General features: G+C 46.1%; 1 protein-coding gene across 5 annotated transcripts in view; it reads left to right on the top strand.

The window, feature by feature from the left end:
- Nucleotides 1–18595, top strand: part of Ae2 (anion exchange protein Ae2) — a 356548-nt gene that overhangs the window by 305562 nt on the left and 32391 nt on the right. For all 5 annotated transcript variants that reach the window (XM_050193754.3, XM_050193751.3, XM_072286088.1 and 2 more), the window contains 4 exons: nt 1604–1796; nt 2274–2474; nt 10850–10998; nt 11122–11316. In XM_050193754.3, coding sequence (XP_050049711.1) covers nt 1604–1796; nt 2274–2474; nt 10850–10998; nt 11122–11316 — 738 coding nt within the window. The remainder of the gene's footprint in view (nt 1–1603; nt 1797–2273; nt 2475–10849; nt 10999–11121; nt 11317–18595) is intronic.

Here is an 18595-nt window from a genome sequence, read left to right as displayed (position 1 = left end):
ACTTTTCAAAGCTATTTCAGTTTTGAAGTGGGGAAACATGCTTATGATTTAACCCTCAGCAGAGCAGTGTAATTTAAAACCAACTCTAAACACCTCTAATGCGCTCTTTGGCATTCTTGAACATCACTTTAAGGTATATACAAAGTGACCCAATTATCTGGTACAAAGTTATAAAAGAAAATAAAGCTTTTATGTGGACGCCAAGTGTATGCTGTTATATCCAGTATTTATATAAAAAAATAAAAGCATCCAGTATTTATGTCTTGTTCTTAATTTGTTTGTAATTATTAAGTAACTTTTTAATTTCTATATTTAATATACATATTTTTGTTATATCATGAAAATGAGGCAACTAAGTTTCTGCTTTCATTATACAAACTACTTCTAGGTTTACACATAATTACAAAAAGCAGAAGTTTTCACAGATGAAGCTTAGAAGCTACACGTGCATTTATTTTGTGCGTGAATACAAATAGTCCACTGGACATTCTTGCTGTGGCTGCCATGTTTGTGTTTTGGCTAAAGCTACTGACACTTCTAAATAGAAAAAAATTGCAGCAGATCGACTTTTCGGAATCTGATAAGTGAAGTTCTCTTAAATTGTTCTTATTGAGTGCTATGCTAAGAGACACATGACACATGATGCCTTTTAATGCCAACTTGTGTAATTCCTTACACATTATGCTTAAATGCAAACACAAGTTAACAAGGCTTCATGATGTGCAACGTGGATGCATTGATGACTTGCAGGCTAATGTGATGTTCTGTGAGTGGTGAACGAAGCATTGTGAGCAGAAATGTGTGTACAGCAAAGTTTAAAAGATAGTAATGCATGTTTAATGCTTCAGCTATGATGACAAACACATGATCAATCAATCAACCCCACAACGTGACCCCTGCGACCATAGCGACCTACTGTTCAGTCTATTTGGCTAGATGTCCTTTGTCCTGCACATGTTCTTCATGCTTTCCCTCTCCATGCCACACCTGTGTGGGAGACCCCCAGCTATGTCTACTAGGCGAGACAATGATGCCAAGTCTGGAGGTGAAGAACCAGGGCCTCATGATACACCTAAACAGCTGTAATGTGACAGGATTATTAGGATTTTCAGGATTGCACTGCCTGCAGTATCAGCTCGAGTTACAAACCACATTAAAACCTTTGTGAGGGCGCATATTGTATGCTGGTGTCAGGAACAGCCCACCAAGTCTCCACCTTTGATTACGCATAGTCTCTGGGATCAACCTAGTTTCCTATTATGGGAGTCTCTGGGATTAGTTCAGTATTGATGACATCTCTGTGATTGGCCCAGTTTACTATTACACAATCTCCAGGATCGGCCTAGTTTTGATCACACAATCTCCATGATTGGCACACTCCACTAGCAATCTGTCCCTGGAATCGGCCCATTTGGTAAAAAAACCAACCAACAAACTGATGGGAAACCCAGGGGGGTACACAAAGAAAGCTTCGCTTTAATAATGGTGCTAAGAAATTATGACCTTGTGCAGTTTTTGGTGGAAGTTACACAAGTTCTGCACGTTTCATTTTGTTTCTGTGTCTGTTTTATGCAATGTTTCTCACTGTCATTGTGGCTTGCAGGCCTTTCACACTGCAGCATACAAAGCAGAAGATCGCCGTGACCTGCTTAGAGCTATGAACGAGTTCTTGGACGACAGTGTCGTTCTGCCACCCGGTGACTGGGACAGGAAGTCTTTGCTGCCTGTTGATGACCTCAAGAAGAAGTACGAGGATATTCGCAAGCGCAAGATGCAGGCAAAGAAGCCGGCTCCCCGTTAGTCTGTTTTGGAATTGGTTCAAGGCAGCAAGCCCCTGTGTGGGAGTGCCTGTGTGCTAATGCTGTGGGGAATGCGTGTTTGCCTGCTCATGCTGACCTCCTCCTGCAGAAGCAGAGAGACTAGCAGTGTTCTAAGGACATGTTGGAACTAGGTGTGACACTGCTTTTTGCTGTCTGCTGGGGCTCACTAAGCTGGAACTCTTCTGCAGTCTGTGAGCTTCGTACACATCAAATGCAAGCAGTGAGCAAAGAATACCTATTTACATAAGCACTGTGTAATATTTTTATTATAACTTTTTTTGGAATAAGCCTGACTCCTGGCTTATAGTAACTTGGAGCATGGCAAACAGTCTTTTTGGCCTTCATTCAGCTGAGCTTGAATATTTTAGATGCTTAAAAAAAATAAAAAATATATGAAGGGGGTTTTTGTAAGCAAGTACTTACACAGTGCTTGTTTGCTGCTTTTCTTTTCAGCTGTGGAAGACAAAGCTCCACAGTATGAACCACTGCAGCGCAGTGGCAGATTGTTTGGAGGCCTGTGCAGTGACATCAAGAATCGCTACCCTTGGTACCTCAGCGACTTCAAGGATGCCCTTGATGGCCAATGCTTAGCTACGGCCATCTTCATTTACTTTGCTGCTCTGTCGGGAGCCGTTACTTTTGGCGGATTGCTAGGTGAGATCTTGGTGAAAAAGTCTGTTAGTTCCCAGATATGCATTCGCAAGCAAAACCTTCTTATTTTTCAGACAAAAATGTTATAAAGACATATTCAATTACCAACTGCTTTATTAGAGTTGATTTTTTTTTTACTAGTGGCCTTCTGTTACCCTTTCCCTGCCAGAATAAAATTCGTGTACTCATATATTTCAAGTGCAGCTGTAAAACTGCTCTGCGGTTCATGCTAAACTGTACAAAAAAGTATCTCGCGCTAAATGATGCTATAGAAGCATAATAATATTTTCCGACATTACACTGAGCTTGTACTAGAAATGCTGGCACGAGTGTCCACACTCCTTGCAATTGTCAAAATTCGCACCAGAGAGGTTATTACCAATTCACCCATACAATGTAGGGTTCCTGCATACACTTCCACAGAATGCAGAACCTTCTGTGTCTGTACAGGCAGTACTACAAAGGTTGAACTTCTGAACATGTATCAGAACATCAAGTATTCTAAATTAGTTTACCATCACTTCCTGTTTTTTGCTTCTCTGCTTTGAGCACTGCTATGGCTGAAAGCCATAACTTAAGTAGAATATTTTTTTCATATTTATGCTTTGTTAGCATTGTAACATATTAAAGAAAGCTGTTTTGAGAGAACCAGCTGTAGGTTTGAATATCCCCTTATTCTAATGTGGTGTTTCTTAGGCAGCTTGTCCCTGAGTATTGAAGTGACCACGTACTTCCAGCAGAGAGCATCCAAGAGAGCATGTTTATTGTGGGTAACTGTGTGTAATATAAAGCACTTGCCCAGGAAAGGGAAGGGACAGAAAGAGGGTGAGGGAAAGGAAGTGATAACAAGAACACGTACACTGATAGGAGTATGACATCGACACATGCTATGCATGAAGATACAAGCATGAAAACTCAAAAGAATGGAAAGGTAAGTAGTTTCTCACACTGTGTAGAGATGTAGAGGCACAGGTTGGCGCGTGTCTCCTTTTCCAGTGAGGCTGTGCCATGCGTGGCTGAGAGCATACACAGCCAGCATGTCATTATTTAGAGGTAATCCCACACCTGTGCAAAGACTGGGTGGGCTGAGATGGCATGGCATCATGTGCTGTCTTTCCATGCGTTTAGTGCTGGAGGTTACGTAATCTTGAATTTCAGAGATGTGTGGAAGCCGGAGGCTGACAAAGTGTTCGCTCCCCATTGCCAGTGCTTTTTGTGATAGTGTCGTGTCACTGTCGGCGACACTATCAGCCACAGAGGTGGAGTGGACGCGAAAGTGTGGGTCCCCTTCATACCACCGATGTGAACATATGGTCGATACAGCTTGAAACCCTATCTTTCGTTGGCAAATCTCTAATTTAACAAAAATTTTTTTTTCTCATTTAAATTTACTTTTTCTGATTGCCTGATAGTTAGAAAATATTGTGGCCCCTTGTGTGTATGTAGTAAAAATTTGTCGGCGACTGTACTTATTTGCATAAAAGATAAAATTTCAATATAACGAAAATTTAATCTAACGAAGCGAACTGCTGATTTTACCAACTTCGTTATATCGAGTTTTAACGTAGTGTTATGCAATTTTGCCTAGTGGCCACACTGATTGCATGCTAGGTGCATCTAGGTGCAGCTAGCTGGCCAAAGGCTCAGCCACTTTGGGAAGATTTCACATGTGGGCTGTGTTTGTCGGAATAGACTAAATTTCTTTCGAATCTTGCACATTTTGGTTGCACATTTTGGTTACCATGTCTGTTTCTGCCTGTCAGAATAGAATGCATGATTTCGTCCACTTGTGATCTTACTATACCACAAGCTTCTCACAATATGCAAGTCTTCTGGCATCTTAATGTGAGGCCCTTCATGATTAATCTGCCATAGCTGCTATTACATAAAGTAACTGTCAAAGACCTTGTTAAGCTGTTATATGTATGAAGAAGTCATGACATATTTATTCATAAAACAGTTTACTTTCATGACTGCGATGCTTTGTTTGACATGCCTTTCCCCAAAGGTGGTAGCTGACTGTAGATGTGCTGAGTAAAGCATTGTACACTTGTAGAGGCAATGAATGGTTTTGGATTCATGTCATGTACATCAGGTTCATAGTTTACTGATATATGCAAAATCATTTTTGTGGGAAAATATTTCAAACAGTGGTTGCTTCACAAATTACTGTAGTATAGAATGGAGCTCGACTGCTTGTGATATGTGTTTGGTAATGAAGAAGTTAGAAAGTAAATTGAGGGCAGCATGGTGAGCAATGGAAAGGAGAAAGATGAGGCAAATTCAAGGACACAAAAGAAGGGAATCATTGCTTAGAGAAAAAAGTGAACATGGAGACAAATGAACTGGTCAGTCACCCCGGAAGGAAAACCAGGAGAGGCTCTTAAAGTACTGGCAAACATACTGATCACAAAAGACGTAAGGAGTGATGTTAGTGACTACTGTTGGATTAGTGGCTGTCATGGTCTCAGAGTATTGCTGCACACTGAGGGTCACTGTCTAGCCTACGCCACCAGTGCGTTTTGAAACGTGTAGCTGGCCTGTGCTACCAAGGCGTTACATGGAGGCTAAGAGGGCCCATACCATCGTCCAAACTTTCACAACGAGAGTTCCTAACTTCTTGTTGAGGATGAGGTCAGGAGGTTGGCGGAATAGAACAGCAGATTTATTCACATGGGGGGAAAAGGGCAACCTTATTTACAGGCAAAGGCATAAGATATTCACAGGAGTATGGAGTGCAGTTAATCGTAGCACACAGCTACATCATTCTCGTAGCCTGAGCTACATGTCAGAGCGTACTACTGTATTTTCTGGTGAAGTTGCATTTTTTTTTTTCAAAATTTTTCGTCGGTGCATTTTCTAAAATGGCAGGACTTATATACGTTTTTTTTTTCTTTCGGAATACACTGCCGTCAAAATCGGTTTGGATGCTATGGCCACATGAAGTGCTCTGGGTTGACCTGCTCTGGCAGTTGCTACAGGTTGTGTGCGCGCTATGGAGGTACCGGGTTCTTCTCGTGATTGAGTTGCCGAGTGCCATGTGAGAAGGACGGAGCATCAACACAAGCGGCGGCAGGCCGAGCACGAGTTAGCCACCTCCGAAGTCGTCGCATTTGCAGATCGCTTTCAAGATACGGCACGCGCCGCAGCGCAGACTACGCAGTTGCTACCAGAGTACAAGCCCCCCCCCACACACACACCTGAGCTGCCTTCCCGCTTTCCTTCCTTGTGCGCGATTCGGCGCACTCTCGAACGCGTTCATTCACACATACAGCGTACGGCATGTGGGGACGATGTTATGACCCTTGGACTTTACACGGAACATTGCGGGGACCACGACGCCAGAAATCCGCCTGGAGTGCCCATATCATTGCTATCGCAATTCTATAGAAATGGCACCGATACACTTGCATGTGTCCCACCTTCACGAAGTGAAACGTCACTGTATTTTTATTTTTTTAAATCGCTTACCGAACGACCAAATACACTGGTGCGACTTACATACGCTTTTTTTTTTCCCAGGAAAACTGCCTATTTGAGAGGGGTGTGACTCAAACATAGGTGCTGCTTATAGACCAGAAAGTACGGTACATCATTCTGGGAGAGCACACACCGCACACTGAGGGTGCCTCTTAATAAAAACCCTCCATGTTCCCTAGATCACTTGCGAAGAGAACTGGGTAATGTCCCAATCAACCAGTCCGGTGGTTCGTACTGGCACAGCACACTGCCTACAAGGAGTAGAAGGTTGACACAAACCACACGCGCCCGCCCGAAGCTTATCTTGGAAAGGGGCAAGCAAGCATACCAGACCCAGTTCAGTGGCCCAAGCTCGCCAGAAGGCAAAGCTTCTACAGGTTCTGGTGTCTTTTGCTGAAGTTCTGGGAAAACCTCCGTCGTCTCGCTCTCACGCAGACCTCTGATTTGCTGTCGCTGTCAGTATCTCAGTGACCACATTGACTCGGTGGAATGTTGTTGGACGGTCGGTACCACAATGACCCCAGCCTCCACTTTTCAGTGAATACACCAAATGTAACAGCTCCTCCGCGGCCCAGAAAATCTCGACTGGCTAACCTGACAACCGCTGGGCAGGGTAAGACTGGCTGGTGACTAAGAAGATGGCTTGGCTCTCTGGAACAACTGAAAACTCGGAAGGCTTCCAACCATCTCACAATAACCTGCACGGAAGTGTTGACCAAGACAACACAGTACCACACAGCATGCAAACGCCCGGAATCAGCTGTTAACTCACCAGTCTTCATACAAAAATTTTAATAGAAAGCGCTCAACTGGGAACTGAAAATTTCTACCCCAAAATTTTGGTGCCGGCAAAGCGAGTGCTTGCATTCCTTTGACTTCAGTGAAGCCTGACTGTCATGCTGCACAAGAGCAACCATATGCATACAATTAAACCAAAGGCTCTAAATAACCAACGCTTCAAAACACTTATGCAGCCTAACTTCACAAGCAGCCTGTTCATACTCATCACAGTGGACTGACTACTTATCGCACGTACTAGAGCCACTGAACAGCCTCGTCAACTCTATGTATACATAATCAAAATCATGCTAGCTTTGGGGTCACAACTCAAAGCATATTTGCATGTCATGCATATGTTTTTTTTTTTTTTTTTCGTTTTGGCTTTGTCTGAAATGCCTTAAACGAACAATAAAACTAAACGCATTATTATGCACCCAAGATCATCTTTAAAAAATGTGTCTGCTCTTAACTTTTTCCATGCATGCGTCGTAGAAACCTCAGAACACTGCTGCCTTCAACACTCACCAGCGACCCAGTGAATAACACTGTGTTTCCTTCTGTCTACACTGGACACGCACTAATGGAATTGTACCAATGCTTCTCGGTGCAAATTATGCACTTACTGAAAACCAATGCACTTAACCTGAGAAGAAAAACATCGAAAACACTTCTAACAAAGGCCAACTAATACACATGCGCGTAGGCCTTTCAACAAATAAACTTGATGTTTCCAGTCAATTACAAAAAAGAAAAAAAAAAACATAACCATTATTTAACTAACACTTCACGAAACTAAAACTTTATGCAAGACAAATCTTATAAACCTTGCACCTTCTCAAAGAAAAACCAAAACAAAGCTCATAACTTACTTACTGAAAGAAACCCTAGCCTCAAATCATGAAACTTCTCAAAACCAACCAAACAAAATTTTGTCTGTTTCTTCAGAATCTGTCTTTTTGTCTATTGTTCCAATTATCATACGATGGACTCATACTTTTGAGCTGTACTTGACGTGGTTGCACCATGAAAACTATTCTGGCAAACCAGGAACAATAAAATCCTGACATTCCATTAACACCCTCCAGAAGTTACAATCCCTTGCCAATTTGTGTCCTGGCGACATGCTTTCATGACCTTGTATGACTGCTTTGCATCTCGCTACCACCTTGCCTAGTCCTGCCACCTTGCGCGCCTTCTCAATGTATTCAGCACCGCGAGAGGAATGGCAGAATGATGGGGAACATAATTGCCCCATGCCCTTTGTCTGCATTAACTCAGAACATGCTTCTCTGTCTCTTTTTGCCCAATGGCTCGGATGTACTTGAAATGAACACTTCGCAAACAATAACCTCGCCTTTCCTTTTTTTGCGCCCTGCCTTTTTGCGTCTTTTGCCGTTTTTGGCTGTGCTAGATTCTTCACCACATGCCAACCTTTGCAATGCTTCTTTCTGTCACGCTTTTTCCTTGTGCTCAATTTTGAGCCATCTGCTCGCACCTCGTGCTGACTGTTACACATCTCGTCGGTCTGGATCATTGTCTTACCCACACAGTCTGAGTGATTTTCAATTAAATCATCTCTCTCTTTGCCTCGACTGGCGGGCAGCTCAACTGACTCTGGAACAATGCAGCAGTCTTTACCTGAGCTATACAACTTGCACTCCCGCAAACTGCCCTCTACTGCATTGTCCAGCTTACATAGCGCATCGGCACACAGCTCGTCGGTCTCGGTCGGTGTCTCACCCAAACAGTCTGAATGATTCGTACCTAAATCATCACTACTTTGGCTACCTAGACAAGTGGACAGCTTCACCGATTGCTGAACAGTGCAGTCATCCTCCTTTGAGCTACGCAGCTCGCACTCCTGTGAACTGCCCTCATCTGCATTGTCCAGCTTGCACTGCACTTTAAATGCAGCTCTGACTTGGCCTTTATCTCAACATGCGTGCCCATGTCTATCGGGTCAGCAGCACTCTGTACTTTTTTAACAATTTCATTAACAATGCCTGCAATGCACGCACACACAGTGGCTGTGCCAATTCATTAACAGCTGGCCTAGCTGTCTCTACAGTTCTCTTTTGGCACAGCACCTCATCGCGCTCACTACGGCCTTCAGTGGCCTTTGTTGCCACTAAGGCATCATTAACAGCTGACACTATCAGTTCACTTATGGACATGCTGCTAACCTCACAGCTACTGCTACAATCTTCAGCTCGTCAGTTGCAAGAGATTTCCAAGGTCATTCCCAAGTCGCCTCCACTTGATTGGAATACTGGATAGTCACCACATCCCGAGGTCCGTGAGCTCGGGATGTGGTGAGCTGCCATAATTTGTTAAATTCAGGGGTGTCCTCGACTCTTGCGTCACACTGAGGGTCGCTCTCTAGCCTAAGCCACCGATGTGTTTTGAAACAGGTAGCTGGCCTACACTACCGGGGCATAGCACAGAGTCTAAGAGGGCCCATGCCATCATCTGAACTTTCATGACAAAAGTTGCTAACTTTTTTTATGAGTACGAGGTCACGGGGTTGGAGGCATAGAACAGAGGGTGTATTCATATGGGGGAAAAAAGGCAAACTTTTTTATAGGAAAAGACGTAAGATACTCGCAGGAGTATGAAGCGCGCAGTACATTGTAGCATGCAGCTACCTTGTTAACGTCACCTAAGCTACACTTAGGCGCATACTACATTGTTCTGGGAGAGCACACACACCACACACTGAAGAAATACCCTCCATCTTCCCTAGATCATTCGCTAGGGAAATCGGTAATGTCCTGATCGACCAGTCTGGTGGTTCATATCGGCACAGCACATCGCCTCCGAGGAGGAGAACGTTGACACAAAGCACATACTCTGCCCCCAAGCTGATCCTAAAAAAGGGGAAAGGGGAAGCAAGCATAACCGACCCAGTGTTTCACTGATGACCGGGGAGAGGTCAGTGTCCCAAGCTTGCCAGAAGGTAAAGCTTCTCCAGGTACTGGCTTCTTTTGCTGATGTTCTGGGAAAACATCCATCGTCTTGTTCTCACGCTGACCTACAATTTGCTGTCACTGTCAATGTTGACTCGGTGGAATGTTGTTGAACGTCGGTACCACAATGACCCCAGCCTCTATTGTTTGGTGCATACACCAAATGTAACAATAATCTTTTTATTTTCGTACATGTAATACGTAGTTCTGTCTAAGACAAGGGGTTCACAGGAAGATAGAGGTTGGAAGTGGTCAACAGTGGTCGATTTAAGGCAAGCTTCAGGCTGGAGCCAATATTTCAACATGGGGTCTTGCCTTTGTCAGGGCCCTCACTTGGACGTGTCCGCTTGTCCTAGTGTTGGCTGCAGCCCAAGACTTGACTTGTTTTCTTGTTTTTAATAGTTCTGCCTGTTTGACAGTATGGGTAGTTTGAGGCATTTATTCAGTGCCTTTGCTATACTGCAAAGCAGTGCAGGAGTTGCCTTTTGCATTAAATATAACGAAGTGATCATGTGACCTGTCTGCTGCAGTCACTGCTACAAAGCTGCATTTTTAGTGTTCTGGAAGCTGAAATTAAAAAAAAGTGTATTCTGCTGCTACAAGAGCTGTTGGAAGAAGGCTCTTGCTTCTTCTACTCATGAAGAAGGGAAAAAGTAACAGATGGAAGACCAAAACAATTCACCTTTCAGTTCACCAACTCTAGAGTATTGTCTTTGATTACTATGTTTTTAAGTCTAGAACAAACACCATGGAGAAAGGACCAAATATTTAATTTCTTGAAGCACATACAATCATGGAATTTTTGCACAAGTTTTGTTTCACCTTGCTTCACAAATTCTGTGCTTGGGTTAATAGAGGAGTCCTCTCTTTTCTTTTTTTTTTCTTTTTTTAGCTGCAGTACATAAACCTGAATTTCCAGAAAAAAAATCTGGTCTGTCACAGGATTTATTAGATCAAAGGATCAATCACGGCATTTGGAGTTGCTCAATTGGTTTTTAGCCAATTCTATGCAGTAGCACTTGTAAAATATTTGTGTGGTATGATTTGCGAGATCATACCAAGCAGCATTTTATTAAAATTATGGAACTTCACCATTTGCTTGTACTCATTTTATGGCAAACTCCAATACGTTACTCCTTTCCTTTTTTCCAGGAGACAAAACCAACAACCTCATTGGAGTGTCTGAGACACTTGTAGCCACCTGTGCTACAGGTATCATATTTGCATTGTTTTCTGGGCAACCTTTGGTTATAATAGGTGTTACAGGACCGGTGCTACTGTTTGACGAGTTGTTGTATTCGGTAAGCATGATAATTAATTTGCTGTGCATATATCGCAATGTTTTAATGTTTGTGACTAAAGTTTCTCTTTGATAATTCATAATGTTTGTTGACGTTTTATCAATGCTTGTGCTTGTTTTGCAGTTTTGTCAAGAGAATGATGTGGAGTTCCTGGCCATTCGGGTCTGGATAGGAATGTGGATAGCTATACTGGCAACCTTGGTAGTTGCCTTTGAAGGAAGTGCACTCGTTCGGTTCTTCACAAGGTTCACGCAAGAGATATTTGCATCACTCATCTCACTTTTGTATATATACGAGTCATTTTATAAGTTATACTTGGTGAGTACGTAATTTGCAGTTTCTGGTGTGTGTGATGGCCAAAAGTGAATTGTTATTTATGAGAAACACTGTTATTAGGGAGAAATAATGTTATTAGTGGGAAACAAGTGTGTTACAGAATCAATGAAATGTAGAACAGCACATCATATTGTCACGTGGTGGTGACGTTGAAGAACACAGTAGCAATACTGTGAAAGACAAAACTAACTTTTATTGGGCGAACCTGTGCCCACAAAAGAGGCTACACTTATAGCACAACGATAGCGGCGAACACTGTCGGCGATCGTCGAAAATCTGATCAGCGGGTCAAGCGCGTCGGCTTTTATACAGCAGTCATCGAATGTTCCAGACTAATCGTTGGGACCCGCGTGCCTTCCACAAAGTTCTACACCATTCGCGTCGGGCGATGAAATCAGATAACGGTGACAACAGACAGCGGATAGAAGCATCGATAACTTTCCAGAAACTTCGGATATACGCAGGCGCGTCCCGCGCTGTGCGGAACGTGGTCACCCGATAAAGATAAGTACATGTGTCATTACCCCCCTCTTAAAAAAGCATCGACCTGATGCTGCAAACAAACGAAAGCAATAAAGAAAAGCACTCGTAGCATAGAAAACAAAAAAATAAGGAAGTTCGTCAGCGTCCGTGAAAGGGTTTAAGGCGCACCACGTGGACCACTTCAGATCGTGCGCGGCGCCGCTGTGAATGCGAAATGCCGTCTGGCACAACCTCATAGTCCAGTGCGCCAATTTGTCGGATGACCTTGTAGGGTCCGAAATAGCGCCACAATAGTTTTTCACTCAGTTCTCGTCGGCGTATCGGCATCCATACCCAAACACGGTCGCCGGGCTGGTACTCGACGAAGCGTCGTCGCAGGTTGTAGTGTCGGCTGTCGGTACGCTGCTGGTTCTTGATCCGTAGGCGGGCGAGCTGTCGAGCTTCTTCGGCGCGCTGGAGATAGGTAGCGACGTCAAGATTTTCCTCGTCAGTGACATGCGGCAGCATGGCGTCGAGCGTCGTCATCGGGTTCCTACCGTAAACCAGCTTAAATGGCGTGATCTGTGTTGTTTCTTGCACCGCCGTGTTGTAAGCGAATGTTACGTACAGCAGGACCGCATCCCACGTCTTGTGCTCGATGTCGACGTACATTGCTAGCATGTAGGCGAGGGTCTTGTTCAGGCGCTCTGTGAGACCATTCGTCTGCGAATGGTAGACAGTTGTCCTCCTGTGACTTGTCTGGCTGTATTGCAGAATGGCTTGCGTGAGCTCTGCTGTAAATGCCGTTCCTCTGTCGGTGATGAGGAATTCTGGAGCACCATGTCACAGCAGGATGTTCTCGACGAAAAATTTCGCCACTTCGGCTGCGCTGCCTTTCGGTAGAGCTTTAGTTTCAGCTAAGCGGGTGAGATAATCCGTCGCCACGACGATCCACTTATTTCCGGGAGTTGATGTCGGAAACGGTCCCAACAAGTCCATCCCGATCTGCTGAAAAGGTCGGTAAGGAGGCTTGATCGACTGTAGTAATCCCGCTGGCCTTGTCAATGGTGTCTTGCGTCGCTGACAGTCTCGGCATGTCTTGACGTAACGGGCGACATCGGCGGTTAGGTGCGGCCAGTAATGCCTTTCTTGTATCCTCGATAGCGTCCGGGAGAAACCGAGGTGCCCAGCGGTCCGATCGTCATGTAGGGCGTGCAGTACTTCTGGACGCAGCGCCGACGGAACAAGAAGAAGGTAGTTGGTTCGGACTGGTGAGAAGTTCTTTTTCACGAGTAGGTTGTTTTGAAGCGTGAACGAAGACAATCCACGCTTAAATGCCCTAGGGACAATGTCGGAGTTCCCTTCTAAATATTCGACTAGGGCTTTTAGCTCCAGGTCTCCTCGTTGCTGTTCGGCGAAGTCTTCCGCGCTTATTATTCCAAGGAAGGCGTCGTCATCCTCGTCATCTTGCGGCGGCGGGTCAATGGGGGCGCGTGATAGGCTATCGGCATCTGAGTGTTTTCGTCCGGACTTGTATGTTACAGTGGTGTCGTATTCTTGTAGTCTGAGGCTCCACCGTGCCAGCCGTCCTGAAGGGTCCTTTAAGTTAGCTAGCCAACACAACGCGTGATGGTCGCTGACCGCTTTGAATGGCCTGCCATATAGGTAAGGGCGAAATTTCGTTGTAGCCCAAACGATGGCAAGGCATTCCTTTTCAGTTGTAGAATAATTGCCTTCCGCTTTTGATAACGAACGGCTAGCGTAAGCTATCACGTGTTCATGTCCATCTTTTCTCTGGACTATGACGGCACCGAGGCCTAGGCTACTGGCGTCAGTGTGGATTTCGGTATCGGCATCCTCGTCGAAGTGCACTAGTACCGGCGGCGACTGCATGCGTCGTTTGAGTTCTTGAAATGCATCGGCCTGCGGCGTTTCCCACTTGAACTCGACATCAGATTTGGTTAGATGTGTTAGCGGCTCCGCGATGCGTGAAAAGTTCTTGACAAAGCGCCTGTAGTAGGCACACATGCCAAGGAATCTACGCACTGCCTTCGTGTCGATGGACTGCGGGAACTTTGCGATGGCAGCTGTCTTCTGCGGGTCGGGGCGGACTCCAGATTTTCTGATGACGTGGCCTAGAAACAGAAGCTCCTCGTAAGCGAAGCGGCACTTTTCCGGCTTCAGAGTAAACCCTGATGACCTGATGGCCTCTAGAACTGTTGCAAGCCGCCTAAGGTGATCGTCGAAATTTCCGGCGAAGACGACGACGTCATCCAAGTATATGAGACAGGTCTGCCACTTCAATCCTGCTAAAACCGTGTGCATCACGCGCTGCAACGTTGCAGGCGCCGAGCACAGTCCGAATGGCATAACCTTGAACTCGTAGAGGCTGTCTGGGGTGATGAAGGCGGTCTTTTCGCAATCTCTTTCATCGACTTCTATTTGCCAATAGCCAGACTTGAGGTCCATCGACGAGAAGTATTTAGCGTCGCAGAGCCGATCCAATGCGTCGTCTATCCGTGTGAGGGGGTATACGTCCTTCTTCGTGATCTTGTTCAGACGACAATAATCGACGCAGAAACGTAGGGTTCCGTCCTTTTTCTTCACCAGGACAACAGGGGATGCCCACGAGCTTTTCGACGGCTGGATGATGTCGTCGCGCAGCATTTCGTCGACTTGGTGTCTTATAGCTTCGCGTTCTCGCGTCGAAACTCGGTAAGGGCTCTGGCGGAGTGGTCGAGCGCACTCCTCGGTGATTATGCGATGCTTGGCGACTGGTGTTTGTCAAATCCTCGATGACGTCCAAAAGCAGCCTTTGTATCGTCGGAGCAGACTTCTGTGCTGCTGTTGCTTAATAACGGGGAGACTTGGATTTACGTCGAAGTCTGGTTCGGGAACCATGGTCGTCGGGGCAGATGCGGCGGAATCTGAGAGGACAAACGCATTACTGGTTTCCAGAATTTCCTCGATGTACGCGATCGTCGTGCCCTTGTTGATGTGCTTGAACGCCTGGCTGAAGTTTGTCAGCAACACTTCAGTTTTCCCTCCATGCAGTCGAGCGATCCCTCTTGCGACGCAAATTTCACGGTCTAGCAGTAGATGTTGGTTGCCTTCGATGACGCCTTCTACGTCACCGGGTGTTTGGGTGCCGACCGAAATAACAATGCTAGAGCGAGGCGGGATGCTAGGGCGCTCCGGCGATGTCGCTTTATCTTCCGACAGCATTATTGACTTCGACTTCAGGTCGATGATTGCGCCGTGTTGGTTCTGGAAGTCCATACCAAGAATGACGTCTCGTGAACACTGTTGGAGGATAACGAAGGTGGCAGGGTAAGTCCGGTCATGAATGGTTATTCTTGCTGTGCATATTCCAGTCGGCGTGATGAGGTGTCCTCCAGCAGTCCGCATTTGAGGGCCTTCCCATGTGGTCTTAACCTTCTTCAACTGGGCGGCGATGTGTCCGCTCATTACGGAGTAATCGGCCCCTGTATCCACTAAGGCGGTAACTGCGTGGCCATCAAGAAGCACGTCGAGGTCGGTGGTTCTTTGTCTGGCATTGCAGTTAGGTCTTGGCGTCGGATCGCGGCTACGTCGCGTTGAACTGAAGCTGGAACGTCGCGTCGTCAAGTAGTCTTTTGTTGGTGTAGTCTTGGCTTTCTGACTTCGTCGGGATGGCGGCGTGTCATTATTATGTCGTCGAGATGGTCTCTTTGGCGTCTTCATCAGTTCGGCGAACAGCAACCGCATCTCCATCGGTTGCTGCTTTTAGTTTTCCGGATATGGGCTCGCAGACCGGCCCCGGGCTGGGCGAGTGTATGGTCGGCGCTGCGGCGACAGGTAACGGCCTGGTGACGGCGAAAGGGACGGTCGTCGAGGGCTCTACTGAGTGGCGGCGAGGTAGTCGGCGATATCGCGAGGTTGTTCGCCAATCTGTGGTCGCGGCGCGTTAACGGCGAACCCTCGGAGTCCCATCTCCCGGTATGGGCATCGGCAGTAGATGTGCCTGGCTTCTCCGCAGTGATAGCAAAGCGGGCAGTGGTCGGGGGCGCGCCAAACGTCAGTCTTCCTCGAAATGCCGCGTGGGGTGACGGGTTGGCGTGCTGGCAGCGGGGTTGGTAGTGGACGACGGAACTGTGTCGTCACTGGGCCCTGCCGTGGGCGCGGAGGGGGAACGTGACGGCGGGCTACAGCGGCGTATGTCATCGCTTGCGGCTGAGGCTGCGGCGATTCCGGGGCTACTCCGAGTTGCTGTTGGAGCTCCTCACGTACGGCGTCGGCAATCGAAGCCACTTGAGGCTGTGATGACTGGAACAGCTTTTGTAGCTCCTCCCGCACGACCGCTCGGATAGTCTCGTGCAGGTCGTCGGTGGCCAGTGACTGAATTCCTGTGTAGTTGGTAGAGTTCGTGCGGCGGTTGAATTGCCGGTTCCGCATTTCGAGTGTCTTCTCGATGCTGGTGGCCTCTCGAAGAAACTCTTCTACGGTCTTCGGTGGACTTCGTATCATTGCGCCGAAAAGTTCTTACTTCACACCACGCATGAGAAGGCGGACTTTCTTCTCTTTGGGCATATCCGGGTCGGCATGGCGGAACAGACGGTTCATTTCTTCCGTGAATATGGCAACGTTCTCGTTAGGTAGCTGCACTCGGGCGTCCAGCATGGCTTCGGCCCGTTCCTTGCGCACGACGCTAGTAAAGGTGCGCAGAAAGCTGCTACGGAACAAGTCCCATGTGGTCATGGTCGACTCCCGGTTCTCAAACCACGTTCTGGCGCCGTCTTCAAAGGCGAAGTATACATGCCGCAGCTTGTCGTCGGAGTCCCAGTTGTTGAAAGTCGCGATTCGTTCGTAGGTCTCCAGCCAGGATTCCGGGCCTTCCGTAGCTGCTCCGTGGAAGGTCGGTAGGTCCCGAGGCTGTTGCAGGATAATGGGGGATGCTGGGGCAGCCATTGGGGTTGTCTTGGGCACGATCTTCTTTGTCGTCTCAGGGAGAAGTCCGTGCTCTGGGGGCAGTCCTTGCAGTCTGCGGCTAGCACGCTGGTCTTGGGCGATGCCGGTTTTGTCCTCGGGCTTCGGGCTTGGATCGCGGCTTTGCGGGGGCGTTCGGTACATGAACGCACAAGCACCTCCACCAGATGTCACGTGGTGGTGACGTTGAAGAACACAGTAGCAATACTGTGAAAGACAAAACTAACTTTTATTGGGCGAACCTGTGCCCACAAAAGAGGCTACACTTATAGCACAACGATAGCGGCGAACACTGTCGGCGATCGTCGAAAATCTGATCAGCGGGTCAAGCGGCGTCGGCTTTTATATGGCAGTCGTCGAATGTTCCAGACTAATCGTTGGGACCCGCGTGCCTTCCACAAAGTTCTACACCATTCGCGTCAGGCGGTGAAATCAGATAACATAAGGTTCGGCGACAACAGACAGCGGATAGAAGCATCGATAACTTTCCAGAAACTTCGGATACACGCAGGCGCGTCCCTCGCTGTGCGATAACATTTGTTAGGTGGCAGAACGTGGTCGCCCGATAAAGATAAGTACACGTGTCAATATTGCGATAGTTATTGATAACATGACAAGTTGTCTGCAATGCACGTTAGTGATGTCACATTGGCATTTAATTGTCAATAATGGAAAGTTGTATTTCAGTAAAACATTTATGGCATAAGCTGCAAGCAGAACTTGAGAATCAGAGAAATCCTGTGCATTATGAGGCAATATGAGGTGAAGCATTTCCATTGACCTAAATTCAGCCAAACAAATTCTTAGGTGTGATAAGAAACTAACCATAGGAACTGTAACAGGCATAATGCAGTGTGGAGAGTTGCGTAGTCGTTGACACTCACATTGGCACTGGTGAATGCAATGTCATGGCATGGCTTTAAATCTGGCATGACCAGGAGTAAATTGACCTGAGAACTTTTGCAACAGGTATTAAATGTATTGGTTTGTCTGATTTCATTGAACCTCTGAGTCGTGGTAGGCACGAGGTTGGTATGTTAAAGGGTCCAATTAAACATGAAATAGAAAAGGTTCCTGACTGCATATGAAAACTCCAAAGAAATTAATAAATCATGCATGCTTCCCATACGCTGTTTCTCATGATGACAGCCAAGATACACTGTTACAGCACCACTGAGATATCTATGAGATGTGATGCAGATATTGTTCCATTTCTGGTGCTATATGAAAAAAAAGTGCAATGTGTAAAGTGCCAAGTCCTTATCATTCCAGTAAGAAATAAAATACTGAGTCTTGTTGTGGTTTGTGGGACACACTTGAACTTTACTGTGTTTACCCAAGTCTTGTTGCATCCATTAAAAAAGTAAGGCCATTACAAATGGGCCTCTTATTTGGTATTCCTCATGGCAGTGCTCACGTAAGAGCACAGATGGGCATGATGAATGGGCAGAACCAAACTTTATTGGGCACACGTATACCCAGAAAATCAAGCAACATTTAAGAGTAAAGGAAATAGTAATTATAGACAACAGTAGTGGACTTGAATGGCACTGCTTCAGCCTGTATGGTATTTATGCATGCATCATTGTACGTATGAGAGCAGTCCGTAGTGCTTGCGAATAATTGACGGTGTACTGCATCATTCACGGCACACATGCAATAACGTAATACATCATTTGCAACATCCGTGCAATCTGATCATAGTGGGCATGCCTTGCTATAGAAAACATGGCAACAGCTCAAATGTTTGGATACAACAGTCACGGCTGCTGAATGATAATAATAATAATAATAATAATAATAATAATAATAATAATAATAATAATAATAATAA

The sequence above is a fragment of the Dermacentor andersoni genome, chromosome 1 (assembly GCF_023375885.2).
Source record: "Dermacentor andersoni chromosome 1, qqDerAnde1_hic_scaffold, whole genome shotgun sequence".
Classification (NCBI taxonomy): domain Eukaryota; kingdom Metazoa; phylum Arthropoda; class Arachnida; order Ixodida; family Ixodidae; genus Dermacentor; species Dermacentor andersoni.
This window is presented reverse-complemented; position numbering and strand designations above follow the sequence as displayed.